The sequence below is a fragment of the Podarcis gaigeae genome, assembly GCF_964106915.1.
Source record: "Podarcis gaigeae genome assembly, chromosome: 15".
NCBI classification, from domain to species: Eukaryota; Metazoa; Chordata; class Lepidosauria; order Squamata; family Lacertidae; genus Podarcis; species Podarcis gaigeae.
Window position 1 is genome coordinate 771,749 of NC_139692.1, and position 24,896 is coordinate 796,644.

A 24,896-nucleotide genomic window follows, 5' to 3' on the forward strand; every position below is an offset into this window, starting at 1 on the left:
ATCTATATCTATCTATCTATCTATCTATCTATCTATCTATCTATCTATCTATCATCTATCTATCTATCTATCTATCTATCTATCTATCTATCATCTATCTATCTAATCTATCTATCATCTATCTATCTATCCATCTATCATCTATCTATCTATCTATCTATCTATCATCTATCTATCTATCTATATCTATCTATCATCTATCTATCTCTATCATCTATCTATCTATCTATCTATCTATCTATCTATCATCTATCTATCTATCTATCTATCTATCTATCTATCATCTATCTATCATCTATCAATCTATCTATCATCTATCTATCTATCATCTATCTATCTATCTATCTATCTATCTATCTATCTATCTATCTCTATCTATCTATCTATCTATCTATCTATCATCTATCAATCTATCTATCATCTATCTATCTATCATCTATCTATCTATCTATATCTATCTATCATCTATCTATCATCTATCTATCTATCTATCAATATCTATCTATATCATCTATCTATCTATCATCTATCTATCTATCTATCTATCTATCTATCATCTATCTATCTATCTATCTATCATCTATCTATCTATCTATCTATCTATCTATCTATCTATCTATCTATCATCTATCTATCTATCTATCTATCATCTATCTATCTATCATCTATCTATCTATCATCTATCTATCTCTCTCTCTCTCTCTCTCTCTCTATCATCTATCTATCTATCATCTATCAATCTATCTATCATCTATCTATCTATCTATCTATCTATCTATCTATCTATCTATATCTATCTATCATCTATCTATCATCATTATCTATCTATCTATCTATCTATCTATCTATCTATCTATCTATCTATCTATCATCTATCTATCTATCTATCTCTCTCTCTCTCTCTCTCTCTCTCTCTCTCTCTCTCTCTCTCTATCATCTATCTATCAATCATCTATCTATCATCTATCTATATCTATCTATCTATCTATCTATCTATCTATCTATCTATCTATCCATCCATCTATCATCTATCTATCAATCATCTATCTATCTATCTATCTATCTATCTATCTATCTATCTATATCTATCTAATCTATCTATCTATCTATCTATCATCTATCTAATCTATCGTATATATTCGTAACACAGACTTTCCAAATATGTATGTTATTTTTTGTATGTTATTTCCCCCAATACATGTATCTTTACGCAGAGGCAGTTTTAGGGGAGCGTGACCAGTACAGTACTGGGTGCTACATTGCAGGGACAAGACAACAATGCTCTAGAACAGAGTGCAAGAGGTGGGAGGGGGCACTAAATTTTAGCACTGAACAGGGTGCTGCTGAAATTTGAGAGCCTAAAGTCCGCCACTGCTTTATGCACACTTCTGTATTATATGCATTTTCCTACATGCTACTTGGCTGGAGAACTGCAATGCAAAATTTGAAGAAGTGTAAATTTTGAAGAATGCCTGTGTTTCAGTTCTCATACTGTTTTAGAAAAATGTAAATTTGCTAGGTTTACTTTTAAACATTAACTGAATCGAATTTCTCTCCCCCCCCCCATCTCTACACAGAGGAGTCTTCTGAGGACTATGACTCATCAAATGCAGCACAGAGATATTCTGGGGGATGTTCTGGGGTGCAGGTAGACCCTGGTGTGATGGACAGACCATTGGGTCATCCTCCTGGAGGCTCTTCGCCAATCACAGCAGGGAGGAGAAACGGCCTATCAGGAGAGAGTTATCAGGGTAAAGAGAGAAGCTGGCATTCTAACTGGCAGGGCCTGGTCCAGGGAAGTAGCTAAGGGTGTGTGGGGCAGAATTAACTGGTTTAATTTCCTCATGTGGAGCGAAGAGGGCTAGAGATGTTTTACAGGCAGAGTAAAAGCAGATAGCCATTCTAGGAAGAAATAGACTTAATAGAAGCAGTTCTGTTGTGGAGGTAAGAGTTCTTGTTTAAACCTGAAACAGTATTTCTGACAGAAAATAAGTATTATGCCTTTAACAGCAAAGCCGTCAAGGTTTATCCTTCATGCTGTGTTTATTAATAATAATTAAAAGATCAATTCCATTGTGCCGCAACTTCAAGGATAAAGTTGTCACAGGAGCCTCTATAGCTGCAGATTTACATTATAGGCTACCACATTAAGTTAAAGGTAAAGGTAAAGGTACCCCTGCCCGTACGGGCCAGTCTTGCCAGACTCTGGGGTTGTGCGCCCATCTCACTCAAGAGGCCAGGGGCCAGCGCTGTCCGGAGACACTTCCGGGTCACGTGGCCAGCGTGACATCGCTGCTCTGGCGAGCCAGAGCTGCACACGGAAACGCCGTTTACCTTCCCGCTAGAAAGCGGTCCCTATTTATCTACTTGCACCCGAGGGTGCTTTCGAACTGCTAGGTTGGCAGGCGCTGGGACCGAGCAACGGGAGCGCACCCCGCTGCGGGGATTCGAACTGCCGACCTTTCGATCGGCAAGCCCTAGGCGCTGAGGCTTTAACCCACAGCGCCACCCGAGTCCACCACATTAAGTTAAAACATGAATTATTGGTTGTTATAGACAGGGAGAGACCAAGGATAAAAAACCCTAGACTTGGTCGTGCTTCCCCTTTCCCATCTGCCGGTGCATGAACAGCAGTCGGCCACATGTCAGCCAGGCTCTTTGGGCTGCTGGTACCGTATTTTTCGCTCCATAAGACGCACCTTTTCCCTCCTAAAAAGTAAGGGAAAATGTGTGTGCGTCTTATGGTACGAATGCAGGGGGGAGGCAGGCAGGAAAAGCCCCCAAGAGCCGCACACAAGCTCCGCATGGCTCTTGCGGGCTTTTCCCCAGGAGGGAGAAGGGACTGACGTGGCCAGTCAGTCCCTTCTCCCTCCTCATAGAAAAGCCCGCAGGAGCCGCGCACCCTTTAAAGAGCACGCCGCTTCTGGGGGCTTTTCCCCGAGGAGAAAAGCCCCCAGCAGCTGCACGCTCCTTAAAGGGTGCTGCTTTAGCCGGCCGGGAGAGGCTGCACGCGGCTAAAGCAGCCAGGACAGAAATAAGCCAGCCAGCGGGATGGTTTCGCTCGCTGTCTTGGCTTCTGCCATAGCCACGCACAGCCTCTCCCGGAAGCCAGAGGAAGCCAGGACAGTGAGCGGGATCCTGCTGGCTTTGCTTTTTGGGGCTGGGGCCAAAACCCGGGCTTCCCCCGGCAGCCCCGAGAAGCTCTGGGAGAAGCGGACAAGTTGCGCGCAGCCTGTCCGCTGCTCTTTGGGGCTGGGGAAATAATATTTTTTCTTGATTTTCCCCTCTAAAAACTAGGTGCGCCTTATGGTAAGGTGCATCTTATGGAGTGAAAAATACGGTAATTCTTAAGTCTCCCTGAAGAGGAAGTCAGAGAAAGCTGAGGAGATTCCAGAGCTCCTGGCCATCTTCCCCCATCCCAGCTTTATGCCAGCATTCTCCAACCTGGTGCCCTGCAGATGGTTTTGGACTGCAACTCCCATCAGGCCCAGTCAATGCAGCCGTCTGACCTGGAAGAAGGCAAAGGAGTCTTAAAGGGTCCCTGATGCCAGACTTCCTAACGGATTTTCTCTCCAAGAAACCCCTAGGATGCTTCCCCAAAACTGCCCTATCTGCCAAGTCTCCACTGGTCAGTAAGGAGGGTATTTTACCTGGATATAGAAGGTCCTGTAGCTCGTTGTGATTTCAAAGAGATTGTCCCGCATTAGAAGATCACTAGAAAACACAGAAGGAAAAGCCAACCTGTTGAGACCACACTTTTCTTCTTTAAGTGAGTTATTTTACAAAAGTGTTGCAGTATTCCTTTGGCAAGACATTAAATGGCTAATGCACCATGTCATGAGACAAAGGTTCTTAAGAGCAGGAGCAGTAAGGCAAGGACTACAAGGCCTACACAATCATTCATTAACTGCTAACTGTTAACAGCAAACTGCTGAATCATTATGACTCATTACAACTCTGGTAGATGAAGGGAACGCAGTGGATGTAGCCTACCTTGATTTCAGCAAGGCATTTGACAAGGTGCCCCATGATATTCTTGTAAAGAAGCTGGTAAAATGCGGTCTTGACTATGCTACCACTCAGTGGATTTGTAACTGGCTGACTGACCGAACCCAAAGGGTGCTCATCAATGGTTCCTCTTCATCCTGGAGAAGAGTGACTAGTGCCACAGGGTTCTGTCTTGGGCCCAGTCTTATTCAACATCTTTATCAACAACTTGGATGTTGGACTCAAGGGCATCCTGATCAAATTTGCAGATGACACCAAACTGGGAGGGGTGGCTAACACCCCAGAGGACAGGATCACACTTCAAAACGACCTTGACAGATTAGAGAACTGGGCCAAAACAAACAAGATTAATTTTAAAAGGGAGAAATGTAAAGTATTGCACTTGGGCAAAAAAATTGAGAGGCACAAATACAAGATGGGTGACACCTGGCTTGAGAGCAGTACATGTGAAAAGGATCTAGGAGTCTTGGTTGACCACAAACTTGACATGAGCCAACAGTGTGACGCGGCAGCTAAAAAAGCCAATGCAATTCTGGGCTGCATCAATAGGAGTATAGCATCTAGATCAAGGGAAGTAATAGTGCCACTGTATTCTGCTCTGGTCAGACCTCACCTGGAGTACTGTGTCCAGTTCTGGGCACCACAGTTCAAGAAGGACACTGACAAACTGGAACGTGTCCAGAGGAGGGCAACCAAAATGGTCAAAGGCCTGGAAATGATGCCTTATGAGGAACAGCTAAGGGAGCTGGGCATGTTTAGCCTGGAGAAGAGGAGGTTAAGGGGTGATATGATAGCCATGTTCAAATATATAAAAGGATGTCACATAGAGGAGGGAGAAAGGTTGTTTTCTGCTGCTCCAGAGAAGCGGACACGGAGCATTGGATCCAAACTACAAGAAAGAAGATTCCACCTAAACATTAGGAAGAACTTCCTGACAGTAAGAGCTGTTCGACAGTGGAATTTGCTGCCAAGGAGTGTGGTGGAGTCTCCTTCTTTGGAGGTCTTTAAGCAGAGGCTTGACAACCATATGTCAGGAGTGCTCTGATGGTGTTTCCTGCTTGGCAGGTGGTTGGACTCGATGGCCCTTGTGGTCTCTTCCGACTCTATGATTCTATGATCTACAGGATGACTCATTCTCTCTATAGATTTGCATCCTGTTTGCAGGCAGGCCCAGTGTAGTGCCTGGGCCTGTGTGTCTTGTTGCAGACAGAGTGGCTCCAGGACTCCGTTTAATCAGTGACTATGACTGTGGCTCTGTGAAGAGTCAGATAGCTGCTATGAGCACTCTGTGTATGCTCTTTATCTATGCTGTTTCTGAACAAGTTTATTTTCTTAAGTAAAAGTTTTATTCGGTTTATGAAGAAGATTCTGTGTTGATTAATTTACCGCTGCGCGACACACCATGTAATAGGAATACACACATGCCAGCAAAAAACAACAGTTCTCCCACACTATTAAGTTATCTTCTGGAACACAAAATAAACCTGCAACCACCAGTGAGAGAACAGCTGCTTTGCCTGCAGAAATTCCAAGTTTCCCTTCCCAGCATGACCTACCCAGACCCTGAGATCATCTTCTGAGCCTCTTCATCATGTGCCTCCTCCAGAAGAGGTCTGGAGGGCGGCAACACAAGAACAGGCCTTTTCTGCCGTGGCTCCCATTTGTGGAATGCTCTTATACATCTTTAGGCACCAGTCAAAAATAACATTTAAATGTATTGGGGGGGTTATTGGTTTGTTTTTTGTTCTTATTTTTATTATGTATCTTATGTTTTTATATTGTAATTTTATTTTGTGAACTGTATACAAATTTGAAGAAGAAGACGTAATGAGAGAGACTTGGTTTAGGTCCATGGTCTGTGAGAGAGGGTTTAAACTTCTATTCCCCTCTGAATCAAATCACTCCCCACATTTTAAGCCTTTTCCTTAACTATTCCATGATGAGGCACCTGACTAGACAAGCTGAAGTTCCATTTGTGTCGGGCAAGAGAGGAACTGCAAAGGGGTGACAGAGCTCTTCCTAGCAATCTTAGCAGCGATCTTTTCTTTTTAAAGTCCCATATTTACAGGGTATATACCACTTTTCATCCCTGTGCAATTGCCAAGTAATTGGGGCTGCCGCTATCTCTATCTCTCCAGTAAGGTGCTGGGGCCCCCAAAACTTTGGGTCTCACTGGTCCTCACAGACAGAACCTGCAGAAGTTGGTTCCAAGTGCCAATGCCAAATATAAAATCCAGCTGGAAACAAAAGCCATACCCGGATTTCACTAGACATTCATGAGTCTTCAGCACATCCTTCAGGAGGATTGATCGCAACGGCTCTTTGTCCTGAGGAGACAAGCAAAACAGATGCCAGGTAGTTGAACTGTCAGCAATGAGAGCAGAAAATCTAGGCAAGAGCAGTTAATGGAGCCATTGAGTTGGCAGATGAACTTCTGGGGAGCTGGTGGCAAGAGTAACAAGGTTACAACTTTTGAGCATTTTAGTAGTAAAAAAAGTTAAGTAATGGGGCTTGTGTATACTTGATAGAACTGTACAAAGCTGTACAAAGAGGCAACAGAAGCTTTTCCAGACCTTGGGCTAGAAGCCAAGCATTGGAAGATTCAGGATAGACAAAAGGAAAAACTCATTTGCACAGCACTGAGTTGAACGAAGGAATTCACTACCACAAGATGTAGTGATAGTTGCCCAACCGGATGTCTTGAAAAGGAGGTTCGAAACATTTACCGAGTGTAAGGCTTCTCCATGGTGGCTAGTCATGACGTGGCTGCATGCAACCCCCAGGAATAGTTACTGGGAGCACAGTTTGTAAAGCATGGCTGTGCTTATGTCCTGCCTGCTTGCATCTGGCTGCCCATAGTGAGAAAAGGATCTTAACTGGATGTACCTTTAGCCTGAAACAGCAGCATTCCTCTTTGGTACTTATGACCATAAAGCAACTTCCCTTTTAGTCACCTTAACCTTCAATTGTCCAAACCTGACTCCCTCACAGCAGTCACACAGCATGGGTGGAGAATGAGATCCAGCTTGCTGACCAGACCCTTCTCTCTCCCACCCACCCTCCTTGGTGGACAGGGGGGCCCAGCCCCTGAGGTCACAGTGTCATCATGGGAACTGCTCTGGCCCGCGCCATTTCTAAACAAACTGTGTGCAGAGCTTTGCAGGCACCTCTGGTCTGATGACGGGCAGCACAAACCCACTTTCAGCCCAGTTGCAGCTTTACTACACCTGCACCTGATGCCACCATGCACAGGAGTTGTGGCCGGCAATTTCCCACTACAGACATAGCAGATTCACATCAGCCTCCCTTTTTTGCTTAATGGAAAACAGGCATTTGTCCTGAAGGAACTGGGGCCCCTTGCACCAGTCACGAGAGCAGCCAAGAGCAAATGGCAATTCTCAAAAGGCACAGCAGCCTGGCTTCCCTCAGGGGTCACCACTCTGGCTCCTGCAGCAGCCGGAACACAATGCCTGCAAAGCTTTTCAATGATGCACTCTGACTCTAAGCTTTTTTAAAAAAATAAACTTAAAAATCAAGTCTCTATCCCAGAGGTTGTCAACCTGGTTCCTACCGCTCACTAGTGGGCATTTCAGGATTCTAGGTGGGTGGTAGGGGGTTCTATGGCACAAGCTGAATCCTTCTTCCATCGAGCACTGGTGGGCAGTAAGGAAATTTTACCATCAAGAAAGATGCATTAGTGGGTGGTAGGTATAAAAAGGTTGACCACCCCTGCTCTAGCCCTTCTAGAAAGAAAGTTACAGAGCAAAATGTGCAGTTACGTTTTAAGCAATTTCTGAAAAATGAAGGTGAATGTGGAGTAGCCAACCAGAACGTTCCCTGTTGCTGTCTTTAGGAGGAAGGGCAGGATGCCAAGGGTGGCTGTTTCTCTAGTTTTGCGCTGTGCCATGTTCCTTGTGGCAGCCCATTTGTGTGCTGCACCTGCCCCATCACAGCCATTTTGTGACTGGCACCAGAAGCACTCTCTCAAAATGCAAAATGTGCCCACTGGTCCAAAAAGGTTGGTGCCCTCGGCTTACCTGCTCACACTTGAAGTAACTGATGGAAAAGTCATCCAGGGTGAAATACCGCCGTTTCCAGCTCTTCCTCTAAAAGACAGAAACAACCCCTTTTGGATGCTGATATAGTCTATCAAAGTCTTCCACAGCTGTCCCAAACACTCCACATCACAAGAGCCTGTGATCTTGCTCTCTGCACCATACAGACTTAACCTGTGTGATTTGCTGCCACCAGGTTAGATAGCTTTTCAAAACAACGTACAAGAATGGATAGTTACAGATAGGTAGCCGTGTTGGTCTGCCATAGTCAAAACAAAAAAAATTCATTCCAAGTAGCACCTTAAAGACCAACTAAGTTAGTTCTTGGTATGAGCTTTCGTGTGCATGCACACTTCTTCATCTGAAAGAAGGAATTTTTTTGTTTCAAGAATGGATAGTTTCGGGATGGGATTCCTCACCCACAGGCATAATAACGAAGTAGAGCCCTTGTGTACAGAGGCTCTGAATGGTCAGTGTTGGGGACAAGCAGAGGACAGCATGGGAACCAGACCCCTATCGGGACTGGGGGAATCCCTGCAGATGTTGTTGGACTACAACTCTGAGCATTCCTGATGGCTGGCTGTCCTGGCTGGGGCTGATGGGAATTGGAGGCCAGCGTATCCACTCAAAAGGGTCTCTCACAGGTCCGGCCCTACCATTAGACAGGATGTGGCAGCTGTCCCAGGTGGAATGTTTTTGTCTTGAAATGACAGAAAACTGGTAGCTATTTTAAATTTACTATTGATGTATTTTTACTGCCAGATGAGGAGGGGAGGTGCTTATGAAATGTGCTGTCTCAGGTGCCAAGATAACTTAGGTACCATGACTATAACTTGAGGGGGTGAGGTGGGGGCTACAGATAGGTGAATTTCTCAGTTTCACTTTCTCTCAGTCTTCAGTTCAGTTCTCCACATTTCCTCATGAGTTTGTAAAATGTATTTTTAAAAGTCCTCATAAAGATTTATCAGCATTTTAGTGCAAATCTCTCCTAATATACACTGTTTTTATTTAACTTTGCCAAATATACACTTTCACATTTCCCCCCACTAACGTATGTGCATTTCTCTGCACACTTTACCTGAGTATATGTATTTTTGTGCATACTGCCTGGCTAGAGAGTGTCATTGCAAAACTCAGAGAATTTCAAAATTTCAAAAGAAACACTGTGTTTTGTTATGCAGTATTTCAGATAGTGCAAATTAAGTGGGCTCAGCTTCAGATGTGAACCAAAACGGATTTCTTCCCCATCCCTAGAGACCTGACACTGTTTGCTACTCCATCTCAGGCAGCAAAATGCTGTGGGGCTACCTGGAATTCTCTCCAGGAGTCACCACAACCACCTTCATGTTCAGTCCCCCCGCCGCCGCAAGCCTCACTGGACGATTTCATCACCCACAACGGAAGCACCAGGTTTTAAAACCCAGCACCACTTCATCACCAAGGCCGGCCAGGGCAGAGACCTACCACATTCCCCTGCTTGACACAGTATCCGCTCTTGAGGACGGGTGGCCCAGGTGGCGTTTTGGTACTGGGGATGTAACTCTGGGACCGTTTCAGAAGAGGATGCACTGCTGGCTCGCCGCTTTCGGAGCCATCCCCTCCATTCTAGAAGAGAAGGGGAGCAGGGAGAAAACACACACACCAAGAATCAGGCTGCCACTGAGGCTGGACAGGAAAGGAACACTGGTCATCTGTTTTGCCAAAGTCCCACAACTGCCACACAAGACCCCAAGAGTCAAACTATATACAACACTTGTATGCAATTTGTCATTAGTAAACTGCAGGCATAGGGGCCTTGGTCAGGATTGGGACCGTGGTTTGTGGGGGCAGGAGGTTAATAGGTGCCTTACTCCTTACCTATTATAAATGAGAGCTCCCGACTTCCGGCGCACCGCGATCTCAGCGCAAGCAAGGTTCTTACCGGGAGGGGAGAACCTGAGCTATTTTGGAGGGTGGGGGCAACTCCAGGGCGCGGAGACCCCCAAAAATACTTCTGGAGGGTGTTCAGAAGGTCTGGTTCCCGGCACGACCAGGAGAAAGATCGACCCGGCCACCAGGTAACCTCTAAGAGGTGAAGAGAGCGGCGGAGAGATCTTGCAGGTCGAGGGACGCCATTACCTACCTCCAATTAGCGAAGCCCTGAGCCTGCGGAGAAAGCGGTCCGTTCTCAAACTAAGAACTCCGAAACGAAAGAAAACATTCCAATTTGGTGGTCAAAAGACCAAGCAACAACAAGGAAGTCTCGGAGCAACAAAGAGGAGTGAACGGAGTTTAGCTGAAAACCGAAAATCAACCCAGACGCAGCGCGACGCCAGTGTGAGAGGAAAGTGAAAGTGAGTTGCCTTGGTGGATAAGATATCTCCTCTCAGCCGTCCCCTCAGGACAAAAGGAAAAAAAAAATTGTGGTGTACTGTTACAGAAGGGGGGAAGGAGAGAGGCCAAGGAAAAATATCTGGAGGGAGGCGTCCTCGGCGAAATGGAAGGGGAAAGGAGGAGAAAAGACGCTTCTTTGTTCTTTGTTCTGTGCGATAAACGCAAGGGATTCCAAACCGGAAGAGAAGCCCCTGCCGCCATTAGAAACCTTTGAGAGTGAATCTGGCAATAGGCGGAAAGGGGAGAGGAAAAAAGGACAGTGATATACACCAGCGAAACTACTACACCGTAGGTGATTTTCTCTTCTTTATATTACTGAGGCGCTTGACTTCTTTTTCTTTTCCTTTACTGGACTGGAACATGAAAACCGGAATTTTCAAATATTGATTTACGTGAGTGATTAAAAGCAGAAGAACTAAGATAAAGGGACATTTTAGAAAGAAACTGGGAATGCTATTTGTTTATGAAAGACTGAATTGATATCTTGGAAATATAGGGGAGAGCAACTTTGGGAGAGGAGACGCCGAAAAGCTAATGTTAAATTAAGGATCTGGCGACATCTAGTGGCGAAATGAAGATTGTTTAATTCTTTGACCGGTTCCCCTTCCCCTTCTCTCTCTCCCCTTCTCTCTCTCTCCATCTCCTTTACTCCCCCTAATTGTTTTCTATCTTCCCCTTGCTTTTCGGTTTTGCGATCCCTTTGTTAGTTGTTTCCGAGCCACCACCCAGCCTGATTGGAGGAAAGAAGACCAGTTGATTGAGGAAAAACTGGACTGTGCGGAAGAGGAATTTGAAGGACTTAAGGGCAAAATTTCTATAGTGTCTACAGTGATTATAAGGAAAATATAAATAAGAGTTGGATAACCCAGGAGGGTCAAGGATAGAAAGTCAACATAATAAAGGCTGAGAAGACTGATAGATATAACAAAAGAGTTAGAAAGAAATACGGAAGGCACCGCCAGGGAGGGGTGGGAACACAAAAATAACAGGATGTCGCACACAGGAAAGAAGGGAACAAACGGGGGAACTCCTAGTGATAGAAGGGGGTCGAAACAAGAGGCAGACTTTAAGACCGATATTTTGAAGGTGCTTGCTGAAATTAAACAGAGTCAAACCAATGTAGAACATAAGTTAGAACAAGTAGATAATAGGATTGGGAGATTGGATAAAAAGATGGACGAGACAGTGAATGAACTAAAAGGCCAAATAAAAGAGATATTTAGGAGAACACAGCTCAATGAAGAAGGATTAAAAAAGACTAGATCGGAGTTAAAGGATATTAAAAGAGAAAAGGAAAAGATGAAAGCGGAAGTGATGGATTTAAATAAGGCACAGGAGGAGATGAAGGATATTATCGCAATGAATGAATTGAGGCAGAGGGAGGTGAACTTAAGATTGAGGGCGGTGCCAGAGACACAAAATGAAAATGTTAAGGAGAAATTAATAAAGGAGTTAGCGGAATGGATGGGGATGACAGTCGAGGAAATGGCCAAAAAAGTGCAGAGTGCATTTAGAATGCGAGTCAGTTCAACAAGAGTAAAGAAATATACAGGCGATTGCCTGATAACATTTAAGGATAAAGAAATGAGGAATAAGATACTCTTAAGGAATAGGGAAAAGAGATTGAATATAGAGGGAAATTATATTATTATCTTTAAAGACGTCCCAATCAGACTACTTAAACGTAGAGATTCTTATAAATTGTTGGTGCAAGCACTGAAGAAAAATAAAATTGAATTTAGATGGGAATTCCCGGAAGGGTTATCCTTTATATATAGAGGCAAGAAGCATAAGCTATCAAACCAGGAGGAAACCGGGAAATTCTTGAGGAAATATAAAGAATTAAGGGTGGAGATGAACGGAAAGGGGGGAGCGGAAGGAGGAGCCTCAGGAGAATCTGAATCAAAAGAAGAGGAGGAAGGGGGAGGGAGTGGACCGGACGAAGAGGAAGATCCAGGAAATTTATAAAGATAAGGAAAATTTAAGGGAACAATAGAAACAATGGGGTTAAAAATCTGGAGTTGGAATATTAATGGGATGAACGACAAAAAAAAGAGGAATAAAATTGAACAATATCTGAAAAAGAAAAATCTAGATATTATTTGTCTCCAAGAAACGCACGTAGCAAGAAGGCACAGGAAAATACTGATTAATAGGAGGTTAGGAAATGAATTTGAGTCTTTGGACAAAGAGAAGAAAAGAGGGGTGGTTTTTTATATCAAAAATAAGATTGAGGCTAAACCAATATTTAAAGACGAAGAGGGCAGAATAATAGGGGTCCGTATCAATTGGCAAGGAGAAAATTTGGTGGTAATTGGGGTATATGCCCCAAATGATAATAAGTCGGAATTTTTCAAAAAATTGGAAGAGAAAATATGTGAATTTGTCGATCAGAAAATTATTCTAATGGGTGATTTGAACGGGGTGGTCTCTCTAGAAGCTGATAGGTGTAGGGAAGGAGGAAGTAAGAATGGGAAGCTACCAAAATCCTTCTTCTCAATGGTAGATAACGGTAATTTGATAGATATTTGGCGTCTTAAACACCCACTGGATAAACAATTCACCTTCCACTCCGAACCAAACCAGTCGTTGTCACGTATTGATCAGATATGGATCTCAAACGAATTATGCCCAAGAATTAAACTAATAGAAATAAGACGAGTGTATTCTCAGATCACAATCCGATGGAGTTGGAATTAAAAAGCCTGGAGCCAAGAAATTTTAGATGGAGATTAAAGGATTATCTGCTGGAGGATCAAAAAATTGTTGAGATAGCGCAGGAAAAACTAAAGCAATATTTCATGGAAAACCGCGGTAAAGGAACAAAAGCTAACGTAGTATGGGAAGCAAGTAAGGCAGTAATAAGAGGTTATTTTATCCAGCAGAATGCAATCAAAAACAAGAAGAGAGAGAAAGGGAAAGATGAGATTTTGAAGCAGATAATGGCAAACGAACAGAAATTATCCCAAAAACCCAATTGCCAGAAAGCAAAAGAAAATATAAAAATTTTACAAGCTCAATTTGCCACAATAATAAACAGAGAGGTGGAATGGAATATAAAAAAATTAAGACAAAAAAACTTCGAGTTTGCAAATAAGTCAGGCAAGTGGTTAGCATGGCAAATTAAAAAGAGGAAGGAAAGGAGCACAATAAACAAAATAAAGGTGGGAGAGGAAGAGAAATCAGATCCTAAAGAAATTAGGGGAGAGTTTCTCAATTATTATAGAAGATTATATTCCAACAAAGAGAAAATTAGTTTAAGGAGAATAGAGAGATTTCTGAAGGATAAAGGGGCGAAAAAAATCTCAGTGGAGGAAAGACAACAGCTGAATACCCCAATAGGAAGTGATGAAATAGAAGACGTAATTAAAGAGTTAAAGAGGGGAAAAGCCCCAGGTCCTGATGGATTCACCGCAGGTTATTACAAAGAGATGAAATCCATTTTGGTGGGACCTCTGAAAGAAACTATGGATAACATTTTAAGGAAAGGAGAATTCCCAGAGACCTGGAAAGAGGCATACATTACGTTTATCCCCAAGCAAGACGCAGATTTAACTCAGGTCAAAAATTATAGACCGATCTCACTGCTAAATGTAGATTATAAAATATTCGCGGGGATCCTTGCAAAAAGACTGAAGAGGCTACTATCAGAGACTATTCATAGGGATCAAGCGGGATTCCTGCCAGGACGGCAGATGAGAGACAATACAAGAAATATAATTAACATGCTAGAGTATTTATCTGTCAAGATTAACAAACAGGCCATAATGATGTTTGTCGATGCCGAGAAGGCATTCGATAATGTTATTTGGGACTTTATGTTGAAAAATTTAGAACATATAGAAGTGGGGGAGGATTTCTTTAATGGAGTAAAAGCCATATATACAGATCAGAAAGCCAAGCTGATTATCAATAATATAGTGACAGAAGAAATAAAGATACGAAGAGGAACAAGACAGGGCTGCCCGCTCTCCCCGCTTCTGTTTATAATGACCTTAGAAGTACTACTAAACTCTATAAGGCAGAACCAAAAAATAAAAGGAGTGTTAGTTGGGCAGAATGCATATAAGATCAGAGCCTATGCGGATGATGTAGTTATAATGACAGAAGAACCAACAACTGCAACAGGAGAGATATTAAAGGAATTAGATCAGTTTGGAGAGGTAGCAGGGTTCAAATTAAATAAGAGTAAAACAAAAATAATAGGTAAAAATTTGGATCAGAAACTAACGGAAACAATTCAACAGCAAACGCAAATAGAAGTGGTTAAAAAAGTGAAATATCTTGGCATTTGGATAACACCTAGGAATATAGATCTGTTTAAGAATAACTATGAATCGACGTGGAGGGAAATAAGAAAAGATTTGGAAATTTGGGGAGGGCTGAAACTGTCGTTTTGGGGAAGGATTAACACAATTAAGATGAATGTGCTGCCGAGGTTGATTTTCTTATTTCAAACTATCCCTATAATTAAAGGAAGCCCAATCTTTAAAGAGTGGCAACGAGTGTTGTCGAGATACATATGGCAGGGAAAGAAACCTAGGATTCAGTTTAAACTATTAACAGACATAAAAGAAAGGGGGGGCTTCGCCTTGCCGGATGTGAAATTATATTATGAGGCGGTTTGCCTATGTTGGGTCAAAGATTGGGTAAGGCTAGAGAACAGGGAATTATTAGACTTGGAGGGTTACGATAACAACTTCGGCTGGCACGCCTACTTATGGCGGGATAAATGGAAGATACACAAGGGATTTGGGAATCATATTTTCAGAGGACCTTTAGTTGAAATATGGGATAAATATAAAAATCTGTTGGAACCAAAAACCCCACATTGGCTTTCACCTCTAGAAGTCATGTGTGCGAGGACTATTAATATGAGAAGTAAATGGGCAACATATAACCAGTTAATAATTAAAGAAGATGGGAAATGGATTGTACGACCATACGACCAGGTTAAAGAATATGTCTATGACTGGTTACACCATCTCCAGGTGAACCAAATGTTCAGGAAGGATCTTAAAGAAAGAGGCTATGCAGAGAAGGAATCTAAGTTTCAGACGGAGATTATAAACAAAGAAGAAAAAATTGTTTCGAAAATGTATAGGATACTGTTGGATTGGAGTTTAGGGGATGAGGAGGTTAAGTGTGTAATGATTCGCTGGGCAAAGGATGTAGGACATAATATACTATTTGAAGATTGGGAAAAACTCTGGAAGGAAGGACTAAATTTCACGGCGTGTGTAACGGTAAAGGAAAACATAATGAAGATGTTTTACAGATGGTATTTAACACCTATGAAATTATCGAAAATGTATAAGGTGGATAACAAGTGCTGGAAATGTAGGGTTAGTGAGGGTTCCTTCTATCACATGTGGTGGGAGTGTGGAAAAGTTAAACAGTTCTGGGAAAAAATCTATATAGAACTGAAGAAGATTTTAAAATATACGTTTCCAAAGAAAGCAGAATTTTTCCTACTAGGTATATTGGGTTATGAGATAAGAAAAGAAGATCATAGATTAGTATATTATGCAGTTACAGCAGCAAGAGTAATGCTGGCCCAGATGTGGAAAAAGCAGGAGACACCAACGGTGGAGGAATGGAGATTTAAGCTGTTGGATTATATGGAATTGGACAGACTTACAGGCAAAGTAAGATACATAAGAGACCAAAAGTTCACTGAGGATTGGGGAAAATATGTAGATTACTTGGAATTTATTAGTCAAGGGAAAATAACGCTAAAGGGATTTAGAGACGCACTGTGAAAGATTGTGAGTTATTGTTTAAAGAGAATAGGAGACTAAATAATATGTAAGGTCAATATACACTAAGAAACGTATATAAAAAGGTACAATGACAATATATACTAAGAAATGTGTAATTTAAAGTGTTACTTCGAATGATTTTCGGGAAAGCTAAAGGAAGTTTTGAAAATGAAGATTAAGAAATGTGACCAAAGTGAAAATTAAGTTTTTATATATTTCTCTTACTATTATCTCTTTCTTTATCTTTATTTGTCTGTGTAATACTTTTACTTTTGTATGTTTATATGTGTGTGTGTGTACATATTCTTTACTTCCATGAAATAAAAATTTAATGAGAAAAAAAAAATAAATGAGAGCTCCCTCTTCCCCACAATTCAAACAGCAGCCGATTCCTACTTCAGCATAGGAACTTTGTACCAAGCCAGATGACTGGTCTATTTAATCCGGTACTGTCTACACTGATGGGCAGCAGCTTTCTGGGGTTGCAGACAGGGGTCTCTCCCAGTCCTACCTGGAGCAGAGCAGATGGCCTAACTGAGCTCCTTCCCGAAACAGGTGGAAGCAGGAAGCAAAGGGATACAGCCTGCTACTCCTAACTCTAGGGTCCCAGTTTGCATCAGTCTGCAAAATCCACTCATGTAATGGCACTACTGCTTCCTGAATAAATGGCATCTGGCCCAGTTTGCCCCTTCTTTATGGTCAGTTATGTGGATAAAATTAATTGAGAGCCAAGCCAAGGTGGTGCAGAAGGGAGCGCTGGGAGTAGTTTGTAGTCCATCGGATAAGGGCTTCTGACTCCCAGATTATTAACAATACCAAGAACTGAAAGATTTTCCTCTTCCAAATTAGGCTGCTGAATCAAACCAAGTTTAGGTGGTGTATCTGTATCGAGGAGATTTCAAAACTAGCATTAGAGGCTGCTGAGCCAGTCAGATCCGTTCCTTTGTAAGATAGTGTCCTCAGCTGACCAGCTAGTTGCCACCATTTACAGGTCCAGAGAGGTTGCCCTGTTGCCTTAGAGACAAATGGGTGCAACCTTCCTCTCCCACCTCACCCAACTGGAAGCAACACCACCTTGCAAGGGAGAAGAGCAATAGCTTGTGCTTTGTGCGTGAGCTTTGGCCAGTGCTGGAAGCTGGCGGCACAGAGGCTCGTCTTGCTCCATGCTGGACCCAAAGCTCATGGTTCGGAGATCTCCTCTCCCTGGGAACCAAAATGGGAGGCAAGCTCTTTGGCAGTGCTAATGCTGTGAGCCCTTCCATCTTATGGTCAGGTTGTAAACAAAACCACAAATCCTAAGGATACCACAGTCTCCGTTGATCTTCATTCCAAGGAAACCAAACCCTGCAAAAGCACTGAAACCCCTGAAGTCTTTCGCTGTTTGGAGACTGGGTGCATGCAACAATAGGATGGGATACAAAGTGATACCCAGCATTTTCCTAGCTTAATAAATTGCCTATGGCTGTGTGCCCTCTCTGGGCATGAAAGGGAATGCAAGTGTGTAACTCCAGCTCCCAGTGGTGCAGAACAAAGCTCCTGGAATGACTGGGCCTTGTATGAATAATCCGGTCATTTGCCTTTTCCTGGGGACAGGGATGGACACAGCATCCAGTTGTTAAAATAAAACTTTTAAAATTTATTTTTTTAAAAACAACAATACAAAATTCGGATTAAATTTTAAAATGTAACTTAATAATTTCACAAAAAATCATCTTTAAATGATGTATTCTCTCCCAAAAATCAATTTTTTGAAAAGATCTAATATAATTTTTTTTTACTGTAACTTTATAACAAGAATTGCAGGAAGACTCAAATTAGAATATGCATTCTCTCTCAAACATTTCTAAACATTACTTTTATCTTAAAATAAACATTTTTATAAGCAGTTTGGGGTTTTGTGTGTGAGGCTATAATTGCATTGCAAAATTTTGAGGAGTGTGAAATCCAGATATGCCTTATTGTGTGCATATTAGTCTGGAATTACAGATCAGATTAGTTTGAGTGGAATTTGCAAACAAATAAATTCCTCTAGCATCCCAACCTGGCGAATAAAGCAGTCCTTTCCAAATAAAGCCTCTGGTCCTGGAAACCATCAGGGCAAGGTCTGCTTGTAATTTCCCAGAGCCCTGGCCCAATCTTGTTATTGTGTTCTGGCTAAAATTGGGATTTCGGGGTCCCTTTCAGGACAACATCACTTAAGGATGCCACAAAGCACAAAACCGACCTGAGAAAACAGCTTCCTTGCCACATGGAGTAGGAGGGAAAGGAAGGGAAGAGAAAGAGAGAAGTGGTGTGTGACATGGGAAATGAATTTTTTCACCCGCAATTAACAGAAATGCAGAAAAATAAGCCAGTGACAAAACACTAGGCTTTCACAAGCTCCCCTTGGCTAAAGAGAGAGTGAATAAAGCAAACTGTTCTTCTGATGCAGCTTTGACTTCTACAGAATGGGAGCCAAAGGCTTCGCTCTTCAAAGAAGAAAGTGGGCTTTTGCTGGCTGCATAAATTTCATGGGTGAGTGCCTGCTTATTGCTTCTGAATAAATGCAGTCCCCAAAGGAAAAAGGGGGGCAGACACTGGGTGCCATTGTGTGGCACATTTTAGGTAGCCAACGTGCTCCACTGGGGTCCAGGCTCCCCTGGCCTGAAGGGCCCTGAAATATACTCAGAGTCGCAAAGTGATTTCATGCTCTTTATTCAGCTCATAGTGGTGAGGAGGAATGAATGAATGTCCCCTGAAAGTATCTGCTTTATATACATTATTTACACAATGGGCTGCACATGATTGGCTAATTCTGGAATTCTACTGTAAGCCAATCAGGTTGTGGATTCACTTATATCTGGAGCATGATTGGGTGGTTCCTGCCAACCAATCATATTGCTGCATTGTTCTAGGACCAATCAGACTGCTGCATTCTGAATCCTATTGTTCTAGGACCAATCAGACTGCTGCAATTTGGATTCTATTGTTCTAGGACCAATCAGACTGCTGCAGTTTGGATCCTATTCAACTCAGTACATAACACCCCTCCCCTCTAAGTTCCAGTCCTGTCCGGGAGGTCGCATTCATAGTCCTCGAGGTACGCCGGCGGCCTACGTGTGCGTTGTGGCCTGGGGTGTTCCCTGGTCCGGGGTTCAGGTTCTGGCTCGTGTTCCAAGGATGCTGGCTGTGATGGGCCTGTTTGGTCTGGCGCAACCGGCTCGCTCAGTCGTGGTTCTGGCTCCGGTGTCCTTTCGGCCTCGCAGGTCCTCTCTGTATTTACTGATTCTGCCTCTCCTGCTGCCCCCTCCTGCTCTATGGGCCTCACTGCCCCGCTGTTCCCTTGGGACTCCTCTGACCTTTCCTCCTCCTGGTTTTCTCCCGGGAATCGTCGCCGTATCTGGTCGCAGTGGCGGCGCCAGCATTGCCCCCCATCCGTTAGCACCTCGTACGACATGGGGCCAGTGACCCTGGTGACTGTGGCAGGTACCCATGCTGGGCCTGCCCCAAAATTCTTTGCGTACACTGGGTCCTGGGCCTTGAAGGTCCGGGGGTTCCTGCCTTCCCCCACCACTACCGCATCCTGAGCTCTATCGGGGTGAAGGCGGTCCAATCTGATTGCAAGGCGCCGACCCATTAGTAGTTCAGCGGGGCTCCGGCCAGTTGTTGAGCTGGGGGTGCTGTCCTGTGCTAGGAGGAATGTGGCAAGGCGGTACTCCCAATCCCCTTGCGTCATGCGGCGAAGGGTGTCCTTGGTGGTCCACACCATGCGTTCTGCTTGGCCATTGGTGGCAGGGTGGAATGGCGCTGAACGGATGTGGCGGATGGCGTTCTGCGCTGTGAAGGTTTGGAATTCTCCTGACGTAAATGCAGTCCCATTGTCTGAGACGAGAGTGTCAGGGAGCCCGTGGGTTGCAAACAGCCTGCGTAGTACCCGGATGGCTGCGGACGTGGAAGTGGACGGTACCAGTGCGACTTCCAGCCATTTGGTGTAGGAGTCCACCACTATGAAGAATGTTTTTCCCTGAAAGGGGCCAGCGAAGTCCACATGCAGGCGTGACCATGGTGCTCGGGCGGACTCCCAGGACTGGACTGGGGCCCTTGGGGGATCTGGGCGGGATTCTTGGCAGGCCTGGTAGTGTTTGACCCAGGCCTCTATCTCTCCGTCGATCCCTGGCCACCACACATAACTCCTGGCCAGGGCCTTCATTCTTACTACCCCTGGGTGTGTCTCATGTAGGGCTGTGAGGACCCTTTTGCGGAGGGGCTGGGGAACAACAACCCTGCTTCCCCATAACAGGCACCCCTTGTGGGCCAACAGTTCATGTTTGCGGGTTGTGTAGCCAGCGAATTCTGGCCCAGGACTGCTGCTGGGCCATCCCCTCCACACCCAGTCCAGGACCCGGGAGATGACCCTATCTTTCTTGGAATTGTGTGCAACTTCTTGTGCCTGAATGGGGCGGTCAGGAAGCAGCTCCAGGCTCATAACCTCTTGTGCAGGTGCTGGGTCGGGGCCTGTTTCTGGTAGTGGTAGCCTGCTGAGGGCGTCCGCATGGCCCATCGCCTTCCCCGGGCGGTGAATCAGTGCATACTGGTAGCTGGCAAGGAAAATTGACCACCTGAGGACGCGAGGAGACAGCACTTGGGGGGTCTGCTTTTCGGGAGCAAACAAGCCAAGCAACGGCTTGTGGTCAGTCACCATGGTGAAGGGCCGCCCGTACAAGAAATCATTGAATTTTTTTACTCCCTTCATGATTGCGAGCCCCTCCTTGTCTATTTGCGAGTAGTTCCGCTCGGTTGCGTTGAGTGTCTGGGAAAAGTATGCTACCGGTACCTCTCTCCCATCCGGGAGTTGGTGTCCCAGGACAGCGCCAATGCCATAGGGCGAGGCGTCGCATGCTAGCACCACCGGCAGCCTCTCGTCGAAGTGTGCCAAGACCGAGTTTGAGACAAGCAGGTCCTTGACTGTCTGGAATGCAGCCTCCTGGCGCTGGCCCCACACCCAAGGGGCCCGCTTGTCCAGGAGTCTGTGTAGGGGCTCCGCTACCGCCGCCTTGTGGGGAAGGAAGGAATGGTAAAAGTTCAATAGTCCCAAGAAGGCCTGAAGTTCAGTCTTGTTCTTGGGCGCTGGGGCATCACAAATGGCCCGTACCTTGTCCCCAGTTGGGTGGACCCCTTCTGCGTCCACCATAAATCCCAGAAAGTCCACCTGAGGCACTCCTAGTAGACATTTTTCCCGCTTCACCTTGAGACCCGCCATCTGGAAACGGTGCAGAACGGTGCGGAGGCGGTCCTCAAACTCCTCTGGTGTGGGCCCGGCAATCAACACATCATCGAAGAAGGGGGTGACGCCAGGAATCCCTTTAAGGAGCGAGTCCATTAGATTCTGGAATATGCCTGGTGCCACACTGACACCGAATTGCAGCTGCTTTACCCTGAACGCTCCTCTGTGCGTCACAATTGTCTGTGCCTCTGCTGTGGCCTCATCTACTGGAAGCTGTTGATATGCTTGGGCCAAGTCCAGCTTGCCAAAAATTTTCGACCCAGCCAGGGTGGCAAGGACATGGCTGACCACTGGCACTGGGTATGCATGGGCCGTGAGGGCCTTGTTTATGGTACATTTGTAGTCTGCGCAGATGCGGACTGAACCATTAGGCTTGACGGGTGTGACGATTGGGGTTTCCCAGGGGGCATTAGGCACGGGCTCCAGCACTCCTTGCTCCACAAGCCGGTCCAATTCCTCGTCTATACGGGGTTTCAGGGCGAACGGGACCCGGCGGGCCTTTAGCCTGACCGGTCGTACTGCGGGGTCAAGCTGTAGAGCAATGGGGGGGCCCGTATACTGTCCCAATTTCCCATCGAAAACCTCTGGAAATTCCTTGCATATGGCATCCACGTCCACTTGTAAGGTAGTGTGGTTCACCCCGGTGATGGCTAGCCCCAGTGGTCCAAACCATGCCAATCCCAGTAAGCTAATGTAGGGGCCCTTGACCACAAGCAAGTCCAGTTGCCGCGTCCGCCCTCGGTATTGCACCCTGAAGGTCCCCACCCCCATTGTGGGGACCTTACGTTTCTGGACGTCCCGGAGGGTGAATGGGGCCGGCCTGAGTTTGGGACCCCCAGTAGGACACAGTTTCCTTAAGGTCCTTGCCGAGATTATGGATAGATTTGAACCCGTGTCAAGCTCCATGCGGCATGGGGCCCCCTCTATCCGTACCTCTACATAAATTTTCTCTATGTTGGGGTAGGGCAACTGGTATACCTGGACGTCCGTGAGCTCCGTCGAGTTGCCTTGGTGCGTTGGGCCCCGGGACCTGGGGCTCTTGGATTGGTCATCTGATGCCTGGCGTCGGGTGGGCCGAGCCCGACACACCCGGGCGATGTGTCCCAATTTTCTGCACTGCCTGCACTCTACGTTGCGGAAACGGCAGGTCCTCCTCTCGTGACTTTCCCCGCAGCTTGCGCAGTTCCCTCCTTCTCGTCGAGGCAGCTGTGGTATGTGGGCTGCTTGAGTGTGCTGCTGTACTCGGTGCACTTCCTCCCTGTCAGATCCTGAGTCGTCGGTGAGGTCTTCGTGGTGAACCCTCGGTTGGGATGGCAGGCTCGGCCGTGCCTCTTGTGTCGACCTCTTGGCAGCTTCCGTTGCCAGGGCCTCCTCCAGAGCGACCTGGAACGTTAGGTCCTTCTTAGCGTAGAGGCGTCGTTGCAGCTTCTCATCCTTCAGGCCACCGACGAGGCGGTCCCGAAGCATGTTCTCCAGCTCTGAGAAGTTGCAGAACCGGGCGGCTTGGCGGAGAGAGGTCACAAACCCAGTTATGGTTTCCCCAGGGGCTTGCCGCTTTGCGTAGAAGGCATTTCGACGAGCCACCACTGAGGGCTGTGGCGAAAAGTGCCCCTTAAGCTGTTCCATCATTGTTTTGTATGGAACAGTAGCGACGTCTTCAGGCGCAAGAAGAGCCCGGGCGATTTCAAATGTCTCCTCTCCGCAGACGCTGAAGAATATCGCCCTCTTCTTGGCGTCTTCTTCATCGGTGACCCCTTTGGCTTCTAGGAGGAAGGTAAAACGGGAGGCGTACGCTTCCCAGTCTCCCGTTGCTGGGTTGAACGGCGAGAAGCTGCTGTCGGTTGCCATTCTGAGTTCCTTGTGTCCCGGAGCTGAAGCCTGGATACACGGTGCGAGGCAGCGGTGCAGCAGGTGGCGGTGCTGCGGTGCTGTGTGTGGCAGTCAGCTCAGCGGGATCCCACCTTCGTCGCCAGTGAAATATACTCAGAGTCGCAAAGTGATTTCATGCTCTTTATTCAGCTCATAGTGGTGAGGAGGAATGAATGAATGTCCCCTGAAAGTATCTGCTTTATATACATTATTTACACAATGGGCTGCACATGATTGGCTAATTCTGGAATTCTACTGTAAGCCAATCAGGTTGTGGATTCACTTATATCTGGAGCATGATTGGGTGGTTCCTGCCAACCAATCATATTGCTGCATTGTTCTAGGACCAATCAGACTGCTGCATTCTGAATCCTATTGTTCTAGGACCAATCAGACTGCTGCAATTTGGATCCTATTGTTCTAGGACCAATCAGACTGCTGCAGTTTGGATCCTATTCAACTCAGTACATAACAGGCCCACAACAAAGCACCCCTCCCCAGTGTCTGTGCCATGTTGGGGAAGAGCCAGGAGTGGGATTGTGGAGTGGGATTCTCCACAATCCCACTCAAGCTGGCCAGACCTTGACAGCAGCGCAGAGCATTGGACATGGGGAGGAGGAAACATCTGTTTACAACAATACAAAGCAACAGCAGCAGTTAATAAAACAGTTTCCATCCTAAAACTAAAAGCCTGGGGAAATAAAAGGTCTCTGTCTGTCACCGGAAGGACAGCAAAGCAGGCAACAGGCATGCTTTTTTGAAGAGCATGTGGTAGGAATTATTTTTGAATGCTCCCTTGTGTAAAACATTCCCCACAAGTGGAAATCTAGCAGTGGGCTGGAAGCTCTCTCATGGATGTGGTGGTTTTATTGTTGTTATTATTTTCTTGCAAGGGATTACCTTAGGGTGACAGTGGCCATGCCGCATGGGCCTGTTTCCTTGCCTGTTTCCTACTTCTTCCCACAGCTCAGAGAGGGAAGAAGTAGAATTGCACTATGTTTGAAAAGCTAGATGCTCAACTGATTTGGCTCTGCTGAGAAGCCAGCTCCATCAGGCTTTTCCTCTGTCCTTCTCAGCTGCCGCCCTGCTGCAGCCATTCCACCAGGCTGCAGAAGAGGAAGAGCCTGGAAGCTGGGCTCCTGTCAGCTCAGCTAAGAAGCCCGTTCTATCGAGGCTTCTTCCATCAAAGGTCACCTGGCAGCACCTATTCCACCAGGCTTCAGCATGGGCATGAGAAGAAGCAACTCAGCTCAGTGACATTTGGCTCCTCCACTTCATTCCATCGGGACATGACAAAGAACGAGGGCCTGAGTTTGATTTCCACCTCACAGTCTCACAGTTCCTCTTCCTTTTTGTGTCCTGTCTTTTAGATTGTGGGCCTGAGGGCAGGGACTGTCTTATATACTCATCTTTTAAAAGTGACCTGGGACTGAAGAGAGGGGTAAAAACACTTTCAATAAACTAAGAAATGCTTTAAAAAATGGCATCTCCCTGCAGTCTAAAGTGGCACTGTCTTCTCTACCATCTCATTCTACTTTTGTGCAAAGCAGTCCCAGGTCAGCAATT

The 24,896-nt window shown here is 45.5% G+C and overlaps 1 protein-coding gene across 2 annotated transcripts in view; it reads right to left on the minus strand.

Moving 5' to 3' along the window:
- The window catches only part of PLEKHA2 (pleckstrin homology domain containing A2), a 97,068-nt gene that overhangs the window by 21,329 nt on the left and 50,843 nt on the right, over positions 1-24,896 (minus strand). For both annotated transcript variants that reach the window (XM_083713706.1, XM_083713705.1), the window contains exons 7-10: positions 9,528-9,668; positions 8,046-8,114; positions 6,265-6,335; positions 3,651-3,714 (exon numbers count right to left, since the gene is read on the minus strand). In XM_083713706.1, coding sequence (XP_083569832.1) covers positions 3,651-3,714; positions 6,265-6,335; positions 8,046-8,114; positions 9,528-9,668 — 345 coding nt within the window. The remainder of the gene's footprint in view (positions 1-3,650; positions 3,715-6,264; positions 6,336-8,045; positions 8,115-9,527; positions 9,669-24,896) is intronic.